The 25,029-nt window shown below is 48.1% G+C and overlaps 1 protein-coding gene across 4 annotated transcripts in view; it reads right to left on the bottom strand.

Moving 5' to 3' along the window:
* Nucleotides 1–14,745: 14,745 nt before the first annotated feature.
* MRPL14 (mitochondrial ribosomal protein L14) overlaps nucleotides 14,746–25,029 on the bottom strand; it is a 14,895-nt gene continuing 4,611 nt past the window's right edge. For all 4 annotated transcript variants that reach the window (XM_017878133.1, XM_017878130.1, XM_017878131.1 and 1 more), the window contains exons 2-3: nucleotides 17,682–17,770; nucleotides 14,746–15,322 (exon numbers count right to left, since the gene is read on the bottom strand). In XM_017878133.1, coding sequence (XP_017733622.1) covers nucleotides 14,956–15,322; nucleotides 17,682–17,752 — 438 coding nt within the window. In that variant the 5' untranslated portion in view covers nucleotides 17,753–17,770 and the 3' untranslated portion in view covers nucleotides 14,746–14,955. The remainder of the gene's footprint in view (nucleotides 15,323–17,681; nucleotides 17,771–25,029) is intronic.

The raw sequence follows: 25,029 nt of genomic DNA, 5'->3' as shown, positions 1-25,029 counted from the left end.
TGCAGTGGTGTGACATCACAGCTCACCACAGCCTCTGCCTCCCAGGTTCAGGTGATCTTCATGCTCAGCCTCCCAAGTGGCTGGGATTACAGGTGCATGCCACCAGGCCCAGCTAATTTTTGTATTTTTAGTAGAGATGGGGTTTCACCATGTTGGCCAGGCTGGTCTCGAACTCCTGGTCTCAAGTGATCCACCCACCCCGGCCTCCCAAAGTGCTGGGATTATAGGTGTGAGCCACTGCACCCAGCCCCCAAAATTTTTCTGTATTTGTAGGAAATAATGTTGTTGAGTGATTTTACATAAATAAAATCACTTGCATGCACACACTATTTCAGTCAGAACTTCTCCTGCAGAGTCTCTCCAGCCCCAGGGCCTGTCCTGCAGCCTCCTAGTGGCACTGCTGTGGTGTGACCCGGAGAGCCAGGCACAGTGGTTCACGCTTGTAATCTCAGCACTTTGGGTGAATGAGGCAGGTGAATCACTTGAGACCAGGAGTTCGGGACCAGCCTGGCCAACATGTTGAAAAACTCATCTCTACTAAAAATACAAGAATTATCTGGGCATGGTGGCCTGTGATCCCAGCTATGCAGGAGGTGGAGACACCTTGAACCTGGGGTGTGGAAGCAGAAGTGTGCCGAGATTGCACCACTGCACTCCAGCCTGGGTGACAGAGTAAGATTCTGTCAAAAACAAAAACAGAATAAAGTGTGTGTATCACTCTTCAACAGGCTATTTCCCATTCAACAATGTCTTGGAGAGCTACATCTATACCTACACCATCCTTTCTTGGAACAGTTGTGTGCTACTCCATGGCACACATGGACTTGCTTATTTATCCAGGTCCCTACTGATGGCTATTCAGATTGTTTCCAATTCTCACTATTAAAAACAGGCTGAAACGAGTATGTACAGACCTCTCTGGGCACTGTGGTATGTGCTCTGTGCAGGGCAAGGACAGTCATCTCTTCTCATCTGTCACACTGTTAGCAAACACCCCTCATGGGGGTTCTCAACTTGGGAGCCACTGGAGGTTTCAGGGGGACCTCAAATCCCTGAAATTACACCCAAAGTAACCTATGTGTGCCTCTGCATATATGCACTATCTGGGGAGAGGGTCCACAACCCTTAGCAAGTTTCAGGTTTTTGAAGGGCCCATAAAAGCTAAGAAGTACTGGCCTGTATTAACTTTCATACCTTTATGTTATGGGTAATACAATGTTATCTGCTCAAAAGGACAAGCCGGGCAACATAAAGCCTCTTCTCCCCCTTGTTCTGCCAACAAGTATTCCACCTAGTGTGGAAAGAAAGGACCTCTGGAGTCAGACTCAGGCCCAAATCCCGGCTCCATCCATTACTGTGCAATTTGGGGCAATGAATTAACAACCGAGTCTCAGTTTCCACATTACAAACTGAGGTAAGTAAAACCTGCTTCATAGAGTTGTTGTAAGGAGTAAACAAAATCCCTTGCACCAAGCATCTAGCATGCACAGTAGGTACTGCTATGTACCTGTGTCCTTGGTTTCCTTTAGTTCTGGCCAAGAGCTTTAGGCAACTGGGACCTTCTCAAGGGCAGGGACAAAGGCTCACCCAGTGTCTGCAACCCCCTTGAGCTCTGAGCCTATATCTGTCACGGACAAATTAGGAGTGAATACACTGAGAGTAGAGTCCTTGTCCAGGCTCTCCGGGTCACACCACAGCAGTGCCACTAGGAGGCTGCAGGACAGGCCCTGGGGCTGGAGAGACTCTGCAGGAGCAGTTCTGACTGAAATAGTGTGTGCATGCAAGTGTGCATGTGTTGTGTGCTCATATATGTGTGTGAATAAGTATGCATGTTTGAGTGTGAGCCTGTGTCTGTGAGTGTGTATGTGTTGGCGTGTGTGTGTACACTTGGGTTGGGAGAGGCAGAAACCAAAGGGGAGGTAAGGTTTCCAGAGAGGCAGCAGCAGCCCCAGCTTCTTCCCTTGAGTGTCCAGGCTGCTGGAACAAATATTCCATTACCTACTGTGCGTTAAGCACCGATCCTGTCCTTGAACTCAAGGAAGACATAACAAAAGACAGGTGCCAGCATTGTTCTAGGTACTGGAGATACAAAAAGACACATTCCTTGCCCTCCACCGAGGTCAGACATGACACATCCCTGGAGTTGGTGGCACTTCAGTGAGTAGAGCCCTGTATGGGGCACCCATGAAGAGCTGTGCTCAGGACCAGAAATCGTGGAGAAAGGCATAGTTGACCCTGTCCTGGGCAGCAAACCCTTTGAGAGGGGCCACATCCCCTACCCTGCCCTGCAGACTCAGACCCAAAATATCTGCAGCCACCTTTTCTCCTCCCTGACTTGGCCACCAAATAATGCTGGACAGAACTCTTCTCTGTTGGGGAAGATCATGGGGCGTAGCACCCTCAGTACGCTGATAACCCTTTCTCCATCCTCACCTTCCCTCTGACAGCTGGCCCCACCTTTCCGCTCCCACCCTTCCCTCACTCCCAGCAGATAACACCCCTCTTCCAACTAACATACAAGCTTACCTCTCTGAGCACCCAGTCCCCCCCGCAGGCTCAGGGAATGAGGGTGCCGTTTTGCTTGCTCAGGTTCTCCTGTTTCCTCCTCTGCTGGGGTCTCCTTCCATCAGTCACCACTGCCCCCCACCCCAACTTCCACTCATGAACCACCACCAACTATGGTGCAGTAGCACTGCAGCCAGGTTAGGCAGCCCAGCGCCACCATTTCCCAGGCCTGGGACCTCAGACAAGTTATCCCACCTCTCTGAGCTTTGGTTCCCATGCCTGTAGCACAAGGCGAAACCCAGTGATGCCGACAGAACCTACCTCACGAGGCCACTGGGAAGATAAGATTACACTGGGCACATAAAATGCTTAGGACTGGGCTAGGGAGTGTTTAGTGAATGTGATCACTGCTGCTGTAAGCCCCTGACAGCACCCACGGTATCTCAAGGGTACAAAGCCTCTAGTAGATGGTCAGAAATAGAGTCCAGGGATGGCATCAAATAGTTGTTTACTTTCCCCATCAAATCATCCTTTGCCCAAGTCAGAAAAGCCCCAGACTCGGTCTCCCCAAGGGTCTCCATGCAGAGCCTAGGCTCTCCATCAGGCAGCCTGGTCCCAATTCCCTGGGTCTGGGCATCCCCATTCAACTTCAGGGTAAAATGCAGACCATACTAGTGGGCCTTTTCTTGCTGATGATACAGGTCTCTTAGTAACTTACTATGCCAACGTCTTCTTACCAAAGACCTCCTCGAAACAAGGGGAGAACCACCTGTCTACAAGAAGAGTTGCTCAGGTGTCTCCCATCCTAAAATCCTTATGTCGACCTCCAGCTACAGGCCATCTCTCTCCTTCCCTTCTCAGTCAAGCTTCTTGCAGAAGTCACCTGCACTTCCCCCTTCTCACCTCACCACAGGCTGCCTGACCCCACCACTCCACCAGTGACGGCCTGTGGCCACTCCACCTTTCCCTCCAAAGGCCTCACTTCATCTACTGAGGCTGACCACTTCCTCTTGGAACATCACCTCCCTGGCTTCTAGGACTCCACCTCCCCAGTCCTCCTCCCATCTCCTTGACTGTCTTCTTGACTCCCTACCCAGCTTCATCCTGCCCACTGGCCTCCTAAACACTGACTTCTCCAGCGCTCCACCCTGGCTTACTGTGCCTCTCTCCCCAGCCCCTTGTTGGGTGACCTCATGATTAGAAGCACTGTGCATTTCTGAAGCCTCTCAAGTCTCTCTCCCTCTGTTCTCACCCCTGACCTTGTTTGGTGCATCCCACTGTCAACAAAACACTTGCAACTAAACAAGCAGAAAAGAATTCCCTCCCTTCTCCTCTCTCCCCTCCTAAGAACTCCATAAAGAGCCCCATCCACTCCACCAAGTCAGAGCCCTGGAAGGTACCCTCACCTCCATCCACCTCCAAACTTTCACCAGATCCTGCCTATTCCACCTCAGGGGAAGTTGACCAATTAAGCAGCCCAATAGGCTTAAGACCGCAGGTGGAGGGAGGCATGCATGTGCTTTATTTCTTGGACATGGCTCAGAGGAGGGGCAGCTCCTGAGCACAAGGGCAGGGCGAGGGGCAGCACAGGCCAGCAGGAGAGAAAGCCCTGTAGCCCAGATCACACACAGTCTCACCAGATCCCCAGCTGTGCCATGGCTGCTGCAGGAATCTCCCTTCCCTACCTCAGCCCAGGCCTCCACTGGTTAGCAGCTGAGCTGGCCCAGCTCCCCTCCACAGGGACAGCCTGCAGCTTGCCCTGTGCTCACCCCCAACCCCCCACCCCATTCTCCTTTACTATGAAGCTCCTCTGAATACAAAGCCCACCTCTCAATAACCTATCCCAAGATAATTTGGTTGTGCTAACTTGAATTTCTGAACTCCCTGCCCTGTTTCCCAGCATGGTCCTTTCTCCATGCCAAGCTATTTCAACCTACTAAAAAGCTATTTTCCCTCAAATCTTTCTAAACTCCTGTCCTCCATCCCTGCCTTGCCCTACCAGAGTATTATGTTGTTTTGTTTTTTTCCTATTTTTTTTTTTTTGAGACAAAGTCTTGCTCTGTCACCCAGGCTGGAGTGCAGTGGCACGATCTCAGCTTACTGCAACCTCCACCTCCCCAGTTTAAGCAATTCTCCTGCCTCAGCCTCCCGAGTAGGTGGGATTATAGGCGCATACTACCATGCCCAGCTAATTTTTGTATTTTTGGTAGAGACAGGGTTTCGTCATGCTGGCCAGACTGGTCTCAAACTCCTGACCTCAGATGATCCACCCGCCTTGGCCTCCCAAACTGCTGGAATTACAGGCATAAGCCACCGTGCCCGGCTGTCTCTTGAACTTACTGAATTGAACTTACTGCTCCCTTCCTGGCCCCTCACACCATCCCTTTTAGAGGGGTTCTTTGCACAGCAGCTGGGCGATCTTAATAAATGTCCATCTGGGATGGGCAGCCACTGGCCAGTTAAAGCAGGACAGTGACGGGGTTAAAGTCCCAGCACCTAGTGCAACCCATGTAGCCTTCCCTGGCCTGGCCTGTCAGCCGCCTCAGCCCCACTGCAACCCTCTAGGTACCTCAAGTGGCTGGCAGGTCCCGGCACATCCCACCCAGCATCACACCTCTGGTTTTGGCTGGAATGAAAGGGTATTCCCACTTCAGCCTGTCACTTGACTAACTCTGACTGTCCCGTTTCCAGGCTCTGGGCATCTTCTCAGGAAGCCTTTCTGACCCTCCCGGGTCAGTGTTGCCACAGCACAGGAGCTCTTGTCACCTGTGCAGGAGGCAGAAACTGTTCATGGATCTGTCTCCCTTCTGAGAGCTTCTCCAGGACAAGATCCATATTTTGCCCATCTGGGCACACACAGTAAATGTTTGCATCAGTCAGCGTCCAAGCAGGCAACAGGAGGCCACTTGAATTGGGATAATTTGAGGACAGTTTAACAGGGACTGTTAACAAAGGTGTGGACCAGTAGAGTGGGTGCTGCGGTGCCCTGACACCAAGGCCCCAAGAGTGTGGAGCACTGTCTGAGGGGCTGTGACGTGTGACTGAGGAGTGTGGCCAGCCCTGCAGGAATGGGAGCCTGCTGATGCAGTCCGTGCAGGTCAGCCTCCTGGGGCACAGGGCAGGGTGGAAAAGGGTGAGAGGGACCCTGAGGGACAGATTCAGATGTCCAACCCGGGGCTCAATCAATGTCAATTGAACAGAACTTCACTGATGAGACATCTGAGCAGGGTTCCACAGGATGACCGTCTACTTCTCCAGGGAGAAAATGACATTCCAGGCCAAAAATGTGCCAAGGCTCACCTGTGGGCTCAGCACGGCTTATGCCTGTGTAAAGGCAGCAACAGTACAATACTGACAGGGTTGGAGATGCAGTGAGCAAAGTCAAGGTCTCCAAGTGGGACAAACCCCCGCCTCCAGGTTGAGAGCACCGAGTGGGCAGAGCTCCTCCGCCAGGCTGCAAGGGACTTCTTTGGCTTGGGTTTTCCAGATGAGAAATTGGCTTTGGAGAAGGTGAGTGGTGGCCCTTTGTGGGGATGGGGAAGAACCCACACTCTTCTTTCACTTGATAACTCACTCAGCAAACATTAGGAACCCACTTGGAAACTGGTGTTAAGAGCTCCAGGGTGAGCCAAGACCCAGGAAGCCCCCAGTCAGCCAAGTGCAGAGAATGAAGACTGGCCCATTTCCTTGGCCAGCATAGATGACCAAGCTGTGGAGTGACAGGAAACAGTGGTGTTAAATAAGGCCAGGAGCCAACCTCCAGCAGGAAGCACTGACCTCAGCTTGGGCCGGAAGGTGCTGACCTAAGAGGCAACTGGAAGTAACTACAAGTATCCACAGTGGTCATCCAACGGATGCTTCCGGAAAGCTATTTTAATAGCTGAGGGAGGGCACATTACCAAGAAATATTTCCACCACAGGTCAGTGCAGCAGAAACCAGAAATGAGGCCAGGCGGTCCTGACTTCAAATCTCAGCCTGTCACTTGACTACAAGTCCCTTAACTATCCTCAGCCTGGGTTTTCTCACTCATAAATCAGACACAATAATCACATGGCATCATTGTGAAGACTTGGAAGAGAATATGTAAAGTGTCCAGCACAAAACTGGCACAAAGCAAGCCCTCAATAAATTAATTTCCTGTCTGTTCCTACTACCATGTGCTAGAGACCAAGGCTGGAGAGATGTGGCTTCTACCTCCAAGAGCTGCCTCCAGTGGGCAGCTAGATTGTCACAAGAAGTTGGCAGCATGCCAAGACCAGGTCAGAGCCCTGGGATGAAATGTGAAGTTCCAGAAGGAAAAGGAACAGCACTGCTGCTATAGGAGAATGGATAGCACTTCATAAAAAACAAAAATGAGGCCGGGGTGGTGGCTCATGCCTATAATCCCAGCACTTTGGGAGGCTGAGATGGGTGGATCACCTGAGGTCTGAGTCTGAGACCAGGCTGACCAACATGGAGAAACCCCATCTATACTAAAAATACAAAATTAGCCGGGTGTGGTGGCGCATGCCTGTAATCCCAGCTACTCGCGAGGCTGAGGCAGGGGAATCACTTGAACCCCGGAAGCGGAGGTTGTGGTGAGCCGAGATCGCACCACTGCACTCCAGCCTGGGCAACAAGAGCGAAACTCCATCTCCAAAAAAAAAAAAAAAGAAAGAAAAGGGAAAAGTAGGACAAACCCAAAAGTGACTCCAAAGTTGTAAGATTTGTAAGGCAGGACGGTTGCTGGTGCCACTGCTAAGACAGCCCTGAGAGGTAAGGGCAGAGGCAGAAACCAAAGCTCTGAGAAATGTGACCAGCCAAAGTGACCTGACATGTGAGCCAGCGGCTGAGCCCAAGCTAAAGCTTTGGCCTCAACCCCCAACCCAGAGCACTGCACATGCAATCATGATCCTCCGATGGCCTTGACTGCTGGCCTCAATCCTTCAGTAAGCTGCAGTCTTTCTAAATTTTCTAACACCTGCTCCAGCTGTAGGGCCCAAACCATGGCAATGGCCAGATAAACAGTGAGCAAGTGCATATCTCCATGGATTGCAATGTGGCTTCATTCCTACAATTCCACACCACTATTTATGAACCATCAGCTCACTATGACTCCCAGATGCTCTCTGTCCTCCTTACACACAACAGGTCCTACCTAACTCACCCTTAAGACTGTCAGCACTTGGGGCCAGGGAATTCTTTGTTGTGGGGCAGTTCTGCACAATGTAGCATGGCCAGCAGCATCCCCGGACTCTACCTACTAGATGCTGCCCCTAGTTGTGACAACTAACACTCTCTCCAGGCACTGCCAAACGTCCTCAGCTGAGAACCACTGCTTTATCTCTTGTACAGCTTTTTTCCCCCTAAACATGAAAAGTAAAAACACACTCCAGCTTAAGGGGTTACAGACATCATAGGATACCTTAAACTGGAGTCATAAACTGGAGTGTAATGGGGAAACAGGAAACACTGGGCATCTGGCCAGCGTGGGTGAAGCCCTTGAGATAAGGATCTATGTGGCGATAGGCAACTCTGTCCACCACGGGTCCTTGTAGACACTCCATAATGTCTTAATTTTTACCAACCCCTATACTAGATGTCTATATGCGACTCCTAAATTGAGAATACAAATTTTAACTTTTCAGCTCTCATATTTCTGTGCAGCTACTAAGCATCAGTGACAGAACTATGAACAAGACAGAGACCGCCCCTGAGCCACGGGCTTGCCCAATTTCAAAGTGCTGTAAGAAGTGCTATGCTGAGGAGCAACAGGGCTCAGCCGGGGCCCCACAGAGGAAAGAGAACACTGGCCCAACTCTACCACTTACTTCCTGTTTCCTATCTTTAAAACAGGGACACCAGCCCTACCTACTATTCAGAGTTGTCACCAGGCCTGGAGTCACAGAAGTTCTACGCTGGAAGAAACCTTCTAGGACTAAAAGGTAAAGGCACTCTGCAAACTGGAAAGTGCTACACAGAGGTAGAGGTCTGCCAGGGGGGTTCAGAAATCACGTGGATCCCAGTGAGGAAGCGCCTACTCAGAAGAAAGAAAAAGCAGCAAGGTGGGCTCTGAAGCTCTCAGACCCAGTGAGGAATGCAGGGGTCAGAGAGGTTTCAGACCTCAGCTCACAAGCATCCTGCCTCCCTCCGACCCACCAGCACCACATACTCCAACCACCTGGTCCACATGCCTTGGGAAGTCCTGCTCCTCAGTGCAGCTGAGGTTCTCTCAACTCCTCACAAGCAATGCTGCTTCCTGCCTCTGCAGGCTGGACAGGTATGGCCCCATTCAAAAGAATTTTTCAGGCCCCATTTCAAAAGTATGTGGTGGCTCACGCCTGTAATCCCAGCATTTTGGGAGGTCAAGGTGGGCACATCACTTGAGGTCTCAGGAGTTCAAGACCAGCCTAACATGTTGAAACCCTCTCTCTACTAATAATACAAAAATTAGCTGGGTGTGGTGGCAGGCGCCTGTAATCCCAGCTACTCGGGAGGCTGAGACAGGAGAATCGCTTGAACCCAGGAGGTGGAGGCTGCAGTGAGCCGAGATCACGCCATTGCACTCCAGCCTGGGCAACAGAGTGAAACTGTGTATTATGTCACAGCCAGATGCAGTGAAAAGAGCTGGACTGGGCATGAGAAAACTCGAGTTCTGTTACTCTCATATATGAAAAGTGGGTGGCTCCTCAGTCCCCCAAGTCGACATGGTCATCATGAATGGTCCAAACCACCATGGTGGGAATCCACTTCAGCTTTGTTTTCATATAAACTGTTCTGAGGCCATAGGTGAGTTAACTCCAACAAAGCCTCGCCCTCAATTATGGGGACCCAGCCTGGAGAAACAAAATCCAGAGATAACCTTGAAACCTAATTTCAGACAAGGATTTCATCCTTCTTTACCTGCAAACCTTTTACCAGACCTGGCAGCAAACTGGTAAGTTAACGCAGTTGGTTGACAGGACGCCAGTGAGACACATGGACAAATGAAAGCCCTGGCTCCCTGACCCATGTGTGCCTGCCTCTTTGCAGACATTAGCCATGGCCAGCCAGGAAGGGCACTGGGTTAGCCTGTGGGCATGGGGCAGCACAGCCCACTCCCTGCCTGGGAAGCCCACTGGAGGCCAGGTGTAGTATCCCTTGAGAAGGCCAGCACCCAAAGGTCTCTCTTTCTCTCCTCTTCCTGTGCTGGGCAGCCCCGCGAGAACTGGTGCCAATCAACAGGGATCTCAGCGGGGAGCAGGGAGAGCAGCTGTCATCACACACTGGATCATCAGTCCAGATTGGCCAAGAACTGTCTCTATTGAGTGTGTAAACACTTGGCCTCAAATCAGTTGCCAATCAAGGTTTCATAATATCCAAAGGTATCACAATTATTCAGGAGTTCTTAAGAAACTCCCAAAATAAAATAAGTTTAATTTTCATTTTAAAAATGCCTGTGGCGTGTCTTATGAAACAGCCTGCCATAATATCAAGCAAATGACAACAGATTATTACTGTTTCCAAATCTAGCTGGGAATCACCATCTTTATACTGAAAGTTGAGAAGCAAACTCATCACCACTTTCAGCCCAGGAAGCCCAAATAATTCAGAAAATTACTAATATTTGGCAAAATAATTCAGCAAGAAGGTGTCCAAAATGCTGGGAAGAACTGAATTGTGATCTGTTACCATCCTCCGAGTGGGAAAGAATAAAACAAAAGTCCCACGATTTTAAGTCTGAATTACAAAATTAGAGGAAGAAAAGAAATGCAGCTGCTGGTACAGATTCGAATTTCAGTTAAGCATTTGAGTACAGTATTAAACAATTTTTGTCAAAAACAAGATTTCTCAGCCAGAGAAAGAAAATCAAAGACCATGAGAAGAGGCCAAGAAAGGCAATGAGGCCTGAGCAAGGACACTGAGGAGGCTGCATCCAGGGAGGTTGGAGCAGAATGGCCTTGGGCTCCCGCCTGCACAGTAGGATCTCACCCCCGGAGAGACCCCCCAGCCCTGGCCCTCCTCCTCACTCTGACAGAGGAGGAGGCACACCTCCAGTGAATTCTGCCTCACAGTGGCCACTGCCCTCCTAAGTGCAAGGCTGGGCTTGAGAATTTCAGGCGAGAAACTCAGTGGTGAGTGGTTCTCCCCAGCTGCAGCAGCTGGTACTTAGTGGCTCTTAATTTCCCAGCTTTCTGTGCTACTTCCCAAAGGCACACAGGAAGTGGACTGGACATCTGTGCCAGAGGTGACTAGCTTCAGGAGTGCTGATGGTGGCAAGGCCTCTCTGCACACGCTTTGGCCAGGTCCCCCCTCACCTCATCAGCAGCCAAGGGCATATCCCTCAATGTGGCTTGTCCTTAGGAGTCACACCCATTGGCCAGAGGTCCTGAGCACCAAGCCCTCGAGCAATAAGCTCCCAACTCGAGAGGCTGTGGCCAGTAAGCAGCAGGGTTCCATCTGGAACCCAGGTCTCTGACTACAATTACTAACCTAGAGCTCTTTTCTCACATTTCTTCAGCAGTGGTCTAGCAGAGGAAGTAGGACCATGAATGGAGCCAGCCACTTCAGCCAAGAAAGTGTGATGAAGTCCATGAACCCAGAGAATAAAGCCCTTTGGCCTGTCAGGGGCAGATTCTTAAGGGCACAGAAGGGGAAAAACAACAAAAGCAAGTTTATACTCATAGGGAAACATAATCTGTGATTATAAATATTTTATGGGCAAAGAAAGCAGCACTGGCTGAGAGACTGGGGTGGAGAGGGTGGACAGCAAATTAGATCCCAGCCTGCAAAGTGATAGGGCAGCTGGAAAAGCAGCAAAGCCGAGGCTATTCTGGGCTGTGCTGCAAGGGCCTGCGTCACAGGCCCTGGCCACAGACTTTGTTGAAACCACAGCCTTCCAGTGGTCAGCACAGAACACCTTGGGAAGAGGGTTTAAGTCCATGAAGACCAGAGCAGGGGACAGCGAGGACAGAGGAGAGTCATCTGAATGACTCTGGCAAACCTCAACAGCAGGGAGGCGGGTGAGGGGAGGCAGCACCCTGCAAGGACGTGAAAGGAAGACACTTCCTGCTGACTAAGGGCAGAGGAAGAAGTGAGGCTGACCCCAGAAAGCAAACAACCTGAGAAGCCAGAGGGCAGCTTGGGTCAAGCTGCCCCAGTGAGAGCAAAGGTCCAGCCCTTGAGCAAGTGGTGCCAGGCTGAGAACAATTCCACCTTCCCTTTGCCTCAGGCCAGGGCTCTCTACCTCCCACAGCCTTTAGGAAGTAGCACAGAAAGCAGGGACATTAAGAACTTGCTGAGCACCAGCTGCTGCCACTGGAGAGAAACACTCAGCACTGGCAAAGCAGGCCCTGGTTTCAATGATTCCTCCTCCTTGACCACATCCAACCACTGCAGCAGAGCATGTCAGCCCTTCCAGAGGGCCAGAAGGAGAGGATATTAGCTCCTAAAATACCCAGAGTACCTTGAATCAGGCTTAGTCAGAGGAGCCCTGGGGAGCGATGTGCTCCTCCAATGGAAGATGTAAAACTAAGAGCCTCTGCCTCATTGCAGTCAAGGCTCAGTGGGCAACAGGCTCCAAGGTGTGCCCACAGAACTCAGGAAAATCAGAACATCAGCCTCTAGGTTCACAGCTAGTAAGAATTGGGTCAAGATGGAGTAGACTCATCAACTACGAAAGGAAGACCCAATGATGTTGTGGGAGGACCCTGGGTTGGAAGTCACAGGATCCAGCTCTGAGACCAGCTTGACCACTTACTAGCTGTAGAACCCTGAGAAATCACCTCTTACCTCTGAAACTCAGTGTCCTCAGCGTTATTTCAATTTAAGAGATTTATATCCAGCTACCTACTCAACATCTCTTCAATGTCTCAAAGGCACCTCCATTCAGCTTGCCCACAACTGCTCTTCCTCCCTAATCCTCCAGCCTAGCTCCATGTTCAACACGACCAACCATCCAGGCATAGAAGCCAGAAACCTCAGACCCATCCCCGGCCTTTCCCCATTACTATTCCCCATTACTAACCCATTACCAAGTCAACTCCACCTCCTAAAGATGCCCACTGCCCTCCACCACCACCCCGGTCCATATTATCACCGCACATATAGTCTATTGCAAAGCACACACTCATCCCTTCTGACCTCCCTGAGGATCTCTCTGCAGAGCAAATCTAACCATGTCTCCCCTCTCACCAGCCTTACTCCACTTGCTAAATTACTCTCCAACAGCATCCCAATGCCCTCAGCATGAGGAAAATCTTCCAAGGGCTCATAAAGCCCCACTCCTCTTTTGGCTTCAACCCACACCATGATCCCTCTTGTGGCTCCAGCCACAATGGCTTTTTCTTCTAGACCTGGCATTTATCCCATTCCCTCCTGTCACAGGGTTTGTGCACATGCCCTTCCCTCTACCAGCAATGTTTCCTCCTCTTCTCTCACCTAGCTAATGCCTATTCATTTATTTCACTATGAGTGAAGTGCACTAAAGTATACAGCTCAATAATTATTTACAGATGTCTATCCTCATGGAACTCCCACACAGATCTAGATTTAGAACATTCCTAAGACCCAGAAGGTTCCCTCTTTCCCCTTTCCAGTCTACACCTTCCCTACTCCCCAGGTAACCACTACGGACTTCTATCACTGTACATATTCGGACTGCAGCTGATGCAATCCTTCCTCAGGGAAGCTGCCTCTGATCCCACCGAAAAACTCTAGCTCCTTTATCACTGACCCTTGCTACACTTGGGACTTTGCACTTGAGGAATTGATTCATGTTGATTTCCCCTGGGACTCTATAAGCTCCAGGAAGGCAAGGGCCACACCTGCTTTTACTCACCTTTGTTTTCTCAGTGCTGACCCATGCAGTCGTGACAATAGGAAATACCTAATTCCTATTTCTAAAAGTACCTATTGAGTGTTGTTTTTTTTTTTTTGCATTTTTTTTAGCAACATGGTCTTGCCATGTTGCTAAGGCTGGACTCAACTCTTGAGCTCAAGTGCTCCTCCTACCTCAGCTTCCTGAGGAGCTGAGACTACAAGCATGGGCCACCATGCCCAGCCTGAGTGCTTATTATTGCCAGGATATTGTTCTAAGCACTTACGGGTACAAACTCATTTAATCTTCACAACAATTCTATCAAGTAGGTACCATTATTACATCCCCTTTTAGATAAGGAAACTGAGCCACAGAAAAGTAAAATAATTTGCCCATAGTCACTAAGTGGTAGAGTCAGGCTTCAAACCCATACAGTCTGGCTATAAGAGCCTGTGTTCCTAATTATTATCCTACTCTGACTCTCAGAAGCCACTGAGATTATTCATTTAATGAGTTAACTACCTAAGGTATTCTAAATGAATTTAAAAAAAAAAAAAAAAGGGCCGGGCACAGTGGCTCACACCTGTAATCCCAGCACTTCGGGAAGCCCAGGAGGGCAAATCACAAGGTCAGGAGTTCGAGACCAGCCTGACCAACATGGTGAAACCCCGTCTCTACTAAAAATACAAAAATCAGCTAGGTGTGGTGGCGCATGCCTGTAATCCCAGCTACTCATGAGGCTGAGGCAGGAGAATTGCTTAAACCTGGGAGGTGAAGGTTGCAGTGAACCAAGATCATGCATGCCACTGCACTCCAGCCTGGGTGACAGAGTGAGACTCCGTCTCAAAAAAGAAGGAAAAAAAAAGAATTTATAAATAAGTTGATGAGATTCCACTAAAGAAACTAAGGGAGCCTTTATATCTCCCCAAGCAGACCAACAGATGAAGGAAAGATAACTGTCGCTGAATCACCTGTACAGGCCCAAGATTATGTCATCTGCAAAATGTAAGAATGTATCCATTTCTCCAGCAGTCCAGGAAGGAAGCGCTGCTACTGGGCACAGAGGAGTGTTCTGGCAGACTATCCAGAACAAAGAAAGAATTACTGTCTGGGCTTTACTACAGCCTAAAGGGAATGTTCACTAGATTAAATCAGCCTCTCTGCTCTTATTCCACGCTAACCCGGTCATCTTTATAACCTTTTAAAGCCTCAAGCCCACTAATACAGGAAGAGGATATTTGGGATGAGAAAAATAAAAACAAGTATCTTTTGGTTAGAAAGTGGCAGACTCCATGGTACATTTATAAATTGGCATTTGGTATGTACCTCAGTTTTCCAGGGCCTGACAGTCCTGCATGAACTCACAGGGTCCAAACCAGAAAAGGGCTCAGACCCTCGCACCAAGGCTGCTCCATGTAAAGAATGCTACCCCGTGTGGCCAGACTTGGGTAAGCCACCTTTCAACTGTTTCAGTGTCATTTATTTTCCCACCACATCCCAGAAAGCTCCGGAAGAACACATAAATGAATATATTTATTCTCCCACAGGACATTACACTGTTACCCAGTGTGAAGGGAGCAGCCATGTGGCTCCCAAGCTCCCTTAGCAAAAGTGTGGTTCTCAGAACTGCTCCATTCACGAGCCCTCCTGCAACCAGAGGCCTGGGCTCAACTCACACAAAGTTCTGAGCAATGGCCAGCACCTTGGAATACTCGCCTTCCCGCCTGCGCAGGCTGATGGGGATGGGTGTCTTAATTCGTGTCCCCACAGGGTTCCCGTCGTCCTCAATGAGGACCACGTTGTTGGAGTCGAATCTGGGGGTCATTCGGGGGCCAGGCATGCAATGTCCCACAATGAGCGCCTTTTTCTTCTGTCCCTTGATGGCCAGTAGTATCTGGTCGCCCACCTTGCCCACTCCATTCTTGTTATAGACATGAATGCAGCGAGGAGCCCGATGGTATGGACTGTTCCCCAGGGCACTGTTGTCCACCACTCGTACCCGCGTCATCTTCTGAATCGCACTCAGGCTCCCAGTGGTGCTGGTGGGAGAAAAAAAAAGTCTGCAGTCTGTATCTCTCATGGTGAGGGTGCACAGGCCTCTTTGAGAGGTCAAGGCTAGGGAGAAAGTACATGTCTGCAACACACACACAGCAGAGTGCTGTCCAGGAGCAGCAACAGAAAGTCAGGACTTTGTGAAGACTTATCTGTACCCACAACAGTTTCCTCACAATTGAGAGCTTCTGCTGTTGTGTCAAGATCTCAATTTGGATGAGTTTTAAAGAGAACCCAATGTGACAATGAACTTCACAGCAGCCTAACTTAAAACCTTTGCTTTCCAAAAGGACTCTGAGGACTTAAAGGAATCCCTTATGGGCTAGGCTTCATCCACTGCCTATCCTGAAAAACCTGCTTCCCCAGAATACACCATTCCCTAATTTTCTTATTTACATGTTGCTGGGAACTAGAAGATACGGGTAAGTTTGCAAAGGGAAGTCCTTGACACAACATAGCAAAAACTGGAAAAAAGTCAAGGTAACAATCTTTTAATACATTTTTCCTCATTAGAAAAAAAATTTTTTAGAGAGTATTTATTAAAGACAGACAAGGTATTATTAAACAAGACGATTACAGTAGGATTCCTATTTTCCTGATGCTAGCACCTGATGCTGGTGTTTCCACATGGTAATCCTAGGACCTCTTCTCTTGTTTTTTTATGCCTACTCTAGGCAATCTTACCCATTAGCATTGCTGCCAACTAGTAAATTCCATCTCCAGCCCCACCTCTCTTCTATATTCTAGTTCCATACATTTCCACTCTCCTCAACTCCCTACTCTATAGATACTGCAAACTCAGTAGGTCCCAAACTGACCTCACTGCCTCCCCTTGCAAACCTCCTCCTGCTGCTACACTTCTTATCTAGATAATGGCTTCTCCAGCAGCACCAGAACCCAAGCCATAAACCTCTCTCCACCAACATCAACTGGCCACCAAGTCCTGTTAATATCACCCGCTAAGCACCTATGTCCTTTCTCTCCAATCCCGCCAACAACTTCCTTCATTGAGCAGCTCACTCTCTTGCACCAAGACTGTGACATTACTGTCCTAGTTGGTTCCCACTGCACTTCACTTTGCCGACAAAGAGCTCTCTTTAGAATATAAAAGTGATGGGCCGGGCGTGGTGGCTCAAGCCTGTAATCCCAGCACTTTGGGCGAGACGGCCGGATGCACGCGGTAGGAGATCGAGATCATCCTGGGCTAACCCGGTGAACACCTCATGCTCGTTGACTGAAAAAAATACAAAAAACTGCCGCAAGGTGGCGGCACCCCTGTAGTCACCAGCTACTCGGGAGGCTGAGGCAGGGAATGGCGGAAACCCGGGAGCGGAGCTTGCATGAGCCTGGATCAGCCCACTGCACTCCAGCCAGGGCGACAGACGGCGAGACTCCCGTCTAAAAAAAAGAAAAAACAGAAAAAAAGAAAGAACCATAAGAAAAGAATATAAAAGTGATGCTACTCCCCACCATCTACACTGTCAACAATCTTGTCCCAATTTACCTACCTTCTAAGGCCACACATCCTACCACTCTGGGCAGGAGCAACCAGGAACTACTGGAGTTCCCCAAGCACACCCTTCCTCCCAATTCTTCCTGAAGGCCTAAACAGGATCTGCCCCCACCTCCCTTTTGAGAAGACTGCCTCCACTCTTTCTCCTCCTCTTTCTCCACTAGGAGCTCCTATGAGAGACCATCCAAAGTACAATCCTCTACTAAAATATTCTATCACATTTTCTTAGAGTTACTTATTTTCAAGTTTGCTCCTATGGCTGACAGTGAGAATTCTTTCAGGACAGGAAGCAACTCTCATTCATCTCTGTATGGCCAACCCCAGGTGCGGTGCTCAGGAAACACCTGTGGGATGAGGGCATGACAGGGCCAGGAGGCATGTCTGCCAACGGGCATGCCTCCTGTGCTCTCCTGGCTTAGCATCTATAAGAAGAGGAGGGTGTCACACTTCTATCATGCTCAAGTTCTTGGTAATAAGCATGTATTATTTTTGTAATTCAAAAAATTTCATTTTTAAAAGAGAGGATTTTAATGCTCTAGGGGAATGATAGGGTTGAGAGATGTCAGATTCACTCTAAGAGTCTTGCAAGGACTGAAGAGTAAAAGTTTCCACAATATGCCATTCCCCGTCGCACTTCTAACAGCATCATCACCTCTTTACCTATCCCCCATCCTGTGACCAGACCAACCAAGCCAGCTCGGCCTGATCCCTTTAGCTTTTCCCAACTCCATGCTTACCTCCCTGAGTTTTTACTCCTGTTCTAGTCACTATAACACCCAGCCCTGATAGGAAGCTTACACAAAGACAGTTTTAAGAACTTAATGGGAAGTTACCTGAAACAGCGATGGCTCAGTGCTCTGCGTACACAGGTGAAGGGGCCCCAGGGCCCAGTAAAGAAAGCCATGGGATCCCAAGATAGATCCTGCAGGAAAAACGAGAGGGGGAAAAATTGGTTTCTAAGTCACAGCCCTTACAGCCAGTTTTCTTTGGGGACTTGTGTGGGAGATGGCACTTCCAGCACAAGATCATTAGTCACAAAATATAAATCTTAGTGGTTAAAGGATACACAGATGATTAGACAGAGCTCTAGCTCCGATTTTGCTGATTCACGTTCTAACTCTGGGGTTGGAGAGGTGGCATGGCCCACAACAGCTTCTGCTATAAAAAAAATACAGCAGCACAGAGAATGCCTTCCTTATTATATCACTTCCACAGGCAGGAGGAAAATATGAACCCTTGGTTATAAATCCAGCCAGGGACTACTTCTCGAGTCCTCCATAGAGGAAAAACTGCACACTATTGCCCTTGTTGATACTCATGCGCCTTCTGAAACCAGCACTTTAACTCCCTAAAAGAAAGTAAAGTATCTAAGCAGCCACTCAAGTTGTCTGTCACTACATCACCTTTCCCCCAAATGTAAAGGCCAGAACACCTGTACAGCTCAAGGCCAGCAAAGCAAAGCCAAAGGTTGCTCTTGCCAAGTCAAAGACCAAAGTCTCTATTTGGGTCAGTCTCCCAAACAACACTGTAAAATGGAAAACTGACCTACACCATACTACAGCTGAAAGCGGGCTTTGGGAAACCAAGTTGAAGAGTTAGTTGAAAGAGCAAACACCAACCCAAGACTTGTGGCTCTAGTTTTCAGTATCTCAACCCTGTTGCTCCGCTCCCTAGCACTAACAAATATAGAGGCTGCCAGTGCCCTGAAACACCAGAACATCACTTCAGAGAGTGCTTCAGAAAGGTCTGTAGCCAGCTGCAAAACATACCTGTTTTTCCACCCAAATGTTTGGCTGCAGAGGTGTCCATTCAAGGTCTGCCGAGAAAAGCCTCTACACTGTAGTATTTACACACAGCTTTGCTTTGCACAAGTTCAAACCACCTCAGATAAGACTTTATTTAATAAGAATGTTGGGGTGGGGGGAAGAGGAATCCACTCTTCCCCAGGAATACCTAGACACTCCATAAATACTTTTTTTTTTCTTTCCTTGAGACAGTCTTGCTCTGTCACCCATGCTGGAATGCAGTGGTACAATTGCAGCTCACTGCAGTCCTGAACTCCCCAAGCTCAGGTGATCCTCCCACCTCAGCCTCCCGAATAGTCAGGACCACAGACACACACCAGGATGCCAGACTAATTTTTTGGGTTTTTTCCTCAGAGATGATGGTCTCACTTCATTGCCCAGGTTGGCCTTGAACTCCTGAGTACTCCTGAGTTAATGTAATCCTCCCGCCTCAGCCCCCCCAAAGTGCTGGGATTATGGGTGTGAGCCACCCACCACACCTGGCCTTTAAATGCTTATTAACTACAATTTAGCCTCAAATCCCAAACTTACTCCCAAGTGTTTTCCTTAAGACAACCCATGAAGCATTAGCCAAAATGTAATCATGATTAGAAAAATTAAATGCAAATGTATGCAACTACTAACATCTGACACATAGAGAATCACAGACTACCAAATGAGACCAGCTTTACTTTTACTGGTGAGGTGACCCTGGACAAGTAACCAAACTGCTGAGCTTTGGTTTCCCATCTGTAACACAGGGATACTAACAGTATCTTCCCCCAAGGTAGTTATGAGGATTCAATTAGATAAGCCATGCAAAGCACTTAGCATAGTGCCTGGCACTCTTTACCAGCTAATAAGCTATCATCATCATCATGTCGTATATCATTTTAAAGATTAGAAAATTGATATACAGGCAGATTAAGTGACTTGTGTAGAATCCCACAATTAGTCAAGGGCAGAACCAGAACTGGATCCAGGTTCAGTCCAAGGGTGTTCCAATCGCACTCTGCAGCCTTGCTCTGCTATACCAAAGCTCATTTCACACGAGAGCCCTGGGTGTCAAGCAGCTTTAAGGGTCATTTGGCCTCTTTCTGTGTTGTTTGTTTATGAACACTTATCAAATGGTTACAATGTGTCAGGCAGCAGGCTAAGTGTCTTATATTACCATCTCATTTAAACTTCATGGCCAGGCACAGTGGCTCACACCTGTAATCCCAGCCGAGGTGGGCAGATCACCTGAGGTCAGGAGTCTGAGATCAGCCTGATTAACATGGAGAAACCCCATCTCTACTAAAAATACAAAATTAGCCAGGCGTGGTGGCACAAGTCTGTAATCCCAGCTACTCAGGAAGCTGAGGCAGGAGAATCGCTTGAACCCTGGCGGTGGAAGTTGGGGTGAGCCGAGATTGCATCATTGCACTCCAGCCTGGGCGACAAAAGCAAAACTCTGTCTCAAATAAATAAATAAATAAAATAAACCTCAAAAAACTCTATGAAATGGGTACAATTATTATTAGCCTCACTGTTATACACAAAGAAATAAAGCCCAGAGAGGTTAAATAACTTGCCCAAGGTCACATGGCTAGGAGTGACCAGGCTGAAATATGAACCCCAGTTGTGGGCTTCCTAAACCCATGCTCTTACTCAACAGAGTAAACATGGCAACTTTAATTTAAATATTAATATTTTACAACTATTGAATCATTCTTGTTCCATCAAGAATACTGAAGTCAGCTGGGCGCGGTGGTGCATGCCTATAATCCCAGCACTTTTGGAGGCCAAGGCAGGCGGATTACTTAAGGTCAGGAGTTCGAGACCAGCCTGGCCAACATGGTGAAACCCCTTCTCTATTAAAAATACAAAAATAAGCTGGGCGTGGTGGCGGGCACCTGTAGTCCCAGCTACTCAGGAGGCTGAGGCAGGAGAATCGCTTGAACCTGGGAGGCGGAGGTTGCAGTAAGCCAAGGTTGGGCCACTGCACTCCAGCCTCGGCAATATAGTGAGTCTCCATCTTAAAAAAAAAAAAAAAAAAAAAGAACACTGACATCACATGCACATTTTACTCACAGCCAATTCAGTGCTAGCTGAATCAACTGAAATGGAGACACATACCAGGTGAAAATTATTCCTTTTGGTCTAATTTAAGTTTTGAAGACAATTTGTAGTACAGGAGGCAAGAAGAGATCCATACTCAGAGCAATAGCTAAAAACTGGCAAAAAACAAACAACAAAACAAAACTTCTGAAAAGCAGAGTCCTTCTGGTCCAGGCTGCGTTAGCTCAAATCCCTGCCAAGCTGTTCCCATCTGATGCTGGCAGGCCCTTGGCTCCCTGGGAGAGAAGAGTCTCCTGAACGACTCCACAGAACCCTCAAGATTAACCCAGCACCACCCACATTCCCTCTCCCGAGAAGTGCAACACCCTGCCTCTCAGCACCACACTGCTTCCTCAAGAACGCTGATATTAGTCCAAGAACTGCAGAAGCACTTAAGGGCTTCCCAGAACTTTCCTGACTCAGGTGTCGTCACAAAGCACCTCCCTAAACTCTGTAAGGCTGTCAGTGCACAAACACAAACTCAGGCCTCCTCTCTGCACCTTGCTCTCAAGCCAACTCCACAACCAACACTCATCTCTGCCCAGCCAAATGTGACCCAGCTCCACAAGAATCTCCTCCACAAAGTCTTGTGTCAAACGGCAGCATCACTTGCTACCCCTCCTGAACACTGGGACATCCTCGTGCCAGTGCAACTCTCAGAGTCAATATTCACTATCCAAACACTGACACTGAGTAAATGTGGATACTTTGAGATAAGGCTGATGTCCTTTAACATTCTATTTCTTCCTACTCGCTATCCAAAATTCAGAAACCAGATATTCTGACAACATGGCATCTGAACATGCTACAGGAATTCAGGAGCCACACAGACTCTGATGGTAAGGATTACCTGTACTGCCCTCAAACACAAGAGTGATATATTTATGTCTCTAGGGAGCATTTCCCAATTCAGTGACTTTTCACTAGCTCTTTAGTGGATCTGATATTGACCTCTAGACCTAAACCCAAAGGACTCAGACATCAAATGGCCAGCAGTTAGCATTCCTATGAACTTGAAAGCACAAAAGAACCAAATACATTCACTTTTTGTATATACGTCCCGTATCCCTCCAAAAAAACAAACTGTTGTACCCTCCTCTTCCACCCTAGCAAAAGACCCCAGCCAGTCCTGATAGTAACAGTAGGAGTGCAATAAATACTTGTTGAATAAAATAAATGAGGTAGCCAGGAGAAAGACAGATCCCCCATGGCTCTGACGGAGGGAAATCCAGACACGGTAGAGCTCTTATCTGTATTTTCGGAATCAGGACATGTCAGGCAAACACGCTGTAAGAGAATGATGGTGCTAATCATGGAGGATTAGCCCGTGCTTTTTTTCCAGGCCCCCTGGACTCACCTCCTGGGCCTGGTGCCTACACTGTCCACTATGGAAAATGCCTCATCCCACCACTAAAATAACTGCTTCAGATCAGGGAAGAGCAATGGAGGCAGCAATTTACTTCAAAGCAACTTTGATGGACCCTGATATTATTTCCTAGCATAAATCTATCCTATGGACACAGACCCTGAATCACTTCAGACCTAGTCTATACACAATGGTTGTTTCACAAGGAATGTCACTCTGAGTCTTGTGCACAGGAGACTGGCTTCAACAATAGCTCCTTCTCTACAACACTCTCACTTAGAGGAGGCCAGGTATTTGGAAAACTTTGGTGCCAGAGACGGCTTTTCATGCCACTTTCTGGTCAGCACTAAGTACTATCCTCCTGTTTTAGAACATGAATCAACTTCTCTTTAAAAAGAGGTGGGGTCGGGGGTGGGAAGAGAGGGTGGGTGGAAGGAAAAGAAAAAAGAAATTAAATTAATACAATCCAAGCCATGCTCATTTTCCATCTTGCTTTAAGATCTCCCTTCACTTGCAGAGGCAAGGGAGGACTAAGGATTTCAATGGAATATGGGGGAATTGGCATCGCCCTACAGGTCCCATTGGAATGCATGCTCTGTGAGAGCAGGGACCAGCCCTTGCTCTGCTCCGTGCCAGACATTCAGTGCCCAGAACTGTGCCTAGCACAACTACAGCTGAGTAACTCTCTATTAAGTGGACAGAACTGATTTATGGCTGGGCACGGTGGCTCACGCCTGTAATCCAAACACTTTGGGAGGCCAAGGCGGGCGGATCACCTGAGGTCAGGAGTTTGAGACCAGCCTGGCCAACAATACCAAATTTTTGGTCTCTACCAAAAATACAAAAATTAGCGGGGCATGGTGGTACGTGCCTGTAGTCCCAGCTACAGTCAGTCCCCGGCTGAGGCAGGAGAATCTCTTGAACCAGGGAGGCGGAGGTTGCAGTGAGCTGAGATCACACCACTGCACTCCAGCCTAGGTGACAGAGTAAGACTCTGTCTCAGAAACAAAACAAAAAAAGAACTGATTTATAATTCAACCTCCAGCTCCAGAGAGGCTCCATGTCAGTGGGGTTTGTGGTTTTTCTTGTGCCCTTTACCCAGGCTCCCAGTGACTTGGGAGAGCCTCACAGGCACAGAGAGCTTTTTTTTTCTTTCTTTTTTTTAGAGAAGGAGTCTTGCTCTGTCGCCCAGGCTGGAGTGCAGTGGCGATCTCCGCTCACTCCAAGCTCCACCTCCCGGGTTCACACCATTCTCCTGCCTCAGCCTCCTGAGTAGCTGGGACTACAGGCGCTAATTTTTTGTATTTTTAGTAGAGACGGGGGTTTCACCGTGTTAGCCAGGATGGTCTCGATCTCCTGACTTTGTGATCTGCCCGCCTCGGCCTCTCAAAGTGCTGGGATTACAGGCGTAAGCCACCGCGCTCTGCCAGAGAGCTCATTTTTAGTTACTCTGAGTTGGAAGGGCAGACACAAAGAGTCTGTACCTCTGATGCTTTGTGGAAAGCTGGAAAGTACCATTACTTTAAGTTTTGAGGATCAGCAGAATATATTTAGTATCACAGATCTATATGTAATTATACATTGTTTCTACCTAAACAATTTCAATCTTTAGGTACCTGGCAGGTTACATTTTAAAGACCTTTCAAGGGGAATGGCCTCTATAGAAAAAGGAGAAAACAAAAAGTTCAGCACAATCACAAATGAGCCTTAAAAGGAGGTTCTGCTAGTATGTAACGGACAGGAAAAGAGACACTGAGAAATCAAATGGAAAGCCCAGATGCAAAAAAGACAAACTCTGCCAGTGTGAGAGTATAAATGTCCTTCTTAATCAAAATAGGAAAAGCAAAGGCCTGGCAGCTCTGATAAATCAAAAACAAAAAGGAATTCTTGGGACTCTCTGTCCTGTCACGCAGACACAACCCCTCGCATCTCAGGTTTCTCCTCAACCATTCTGGACCAATAAGTACTTTCATTTGTTGCTTACAGACTCATTACTGTTTTTGCTGCCCAACTATTTCCTTTTAGGAAGTGTGGTGTGTGCGTGGTTTGGTAACCACACAATAGCATGTTATAATTCTCAAAGTACTTTCACACAGATCACTTTCTTTGAAGATCTGTTTGAGCTCCCAATGGAAACAAAGAAACAGGAAAGACCAACAGTCTGCAAGGGGGCTGAATCTGCTAATGATTCTGAACAGTTCTGCAGGCTCCACAGAGTTGGAGAAATGAAGACAGAAATGCAAAGCTTGTTGGTTGACTCACCCAAGGTTAGAAGGCAGTAAGGCCCAGATCAGAGCCCAAGGCTGTTTTTATTAAACACTGCACAATACTTGCACAGTGAAGATGCTGCTTTAGCCACTAATAAGCTTCATGGATACAAATAAATGTTCCACATGCAGGGTAAGTACTCCTCCTCCTTTGGCAAGGCTGCCACATAATCTTTAAAAAACTCAGGAAACAAAAAGCCATCCCTTCATTAAATATCTGCACTACACGCAGGACAGCCTCGGACCAAAGCTAAAGCTGATTTTGAGTGATCTGCTAAGGTGTGAGTTTTCACAGCAGCATTATCAATGTAAAGTATCCCTCAATACCATGATCGGCTGTTTCCACCACAGCTACCACTGAGAAAACCCCATTTCTCAATCCCATTTCACAAAGGAAAAACATGTCTAGGGTTATTGTCCTATATTTGTTTATCTAACTTATGCCCCACCTTGTTGCAAAAGTATTTAAAGCAGGACATGGTGGTTCACACCTGTAATTACACCACTTTGGGAGGCTGAGGGAGGAGGATCACTGGAGCTCAGGGGTTGGGGTTTGCAGTGAGCCATAATTTTGACACAATACTCCAGCCTGGGTGACAGAGCGAGACCCTGCCTCAAAAAAAAAAAAAAAAAAAAAAAAAAAAAAAAAAAAAAAAACAGAGGT

This window comes from Rhinopithecus bieti, unplaced genomic scaffold, assembly GCF_001698545.2.
Source record: "Rhinopithecus bieti isolate Rb0 unplaced genomic scaffold, ASM169854v2 scaffold_9981, whole genome shotgun sequence".
NCBI classification, from domain to species: domain Eukaryota; kingdom Metazoa; phylum Chordata; class Mammalia; order Primates; family Cercopithecidae; genus Rhinopithecus; species Rhinopithecus bieti.
This window is presented reverse-complemented; position numbering and strand designations above follow the sequence as displayed.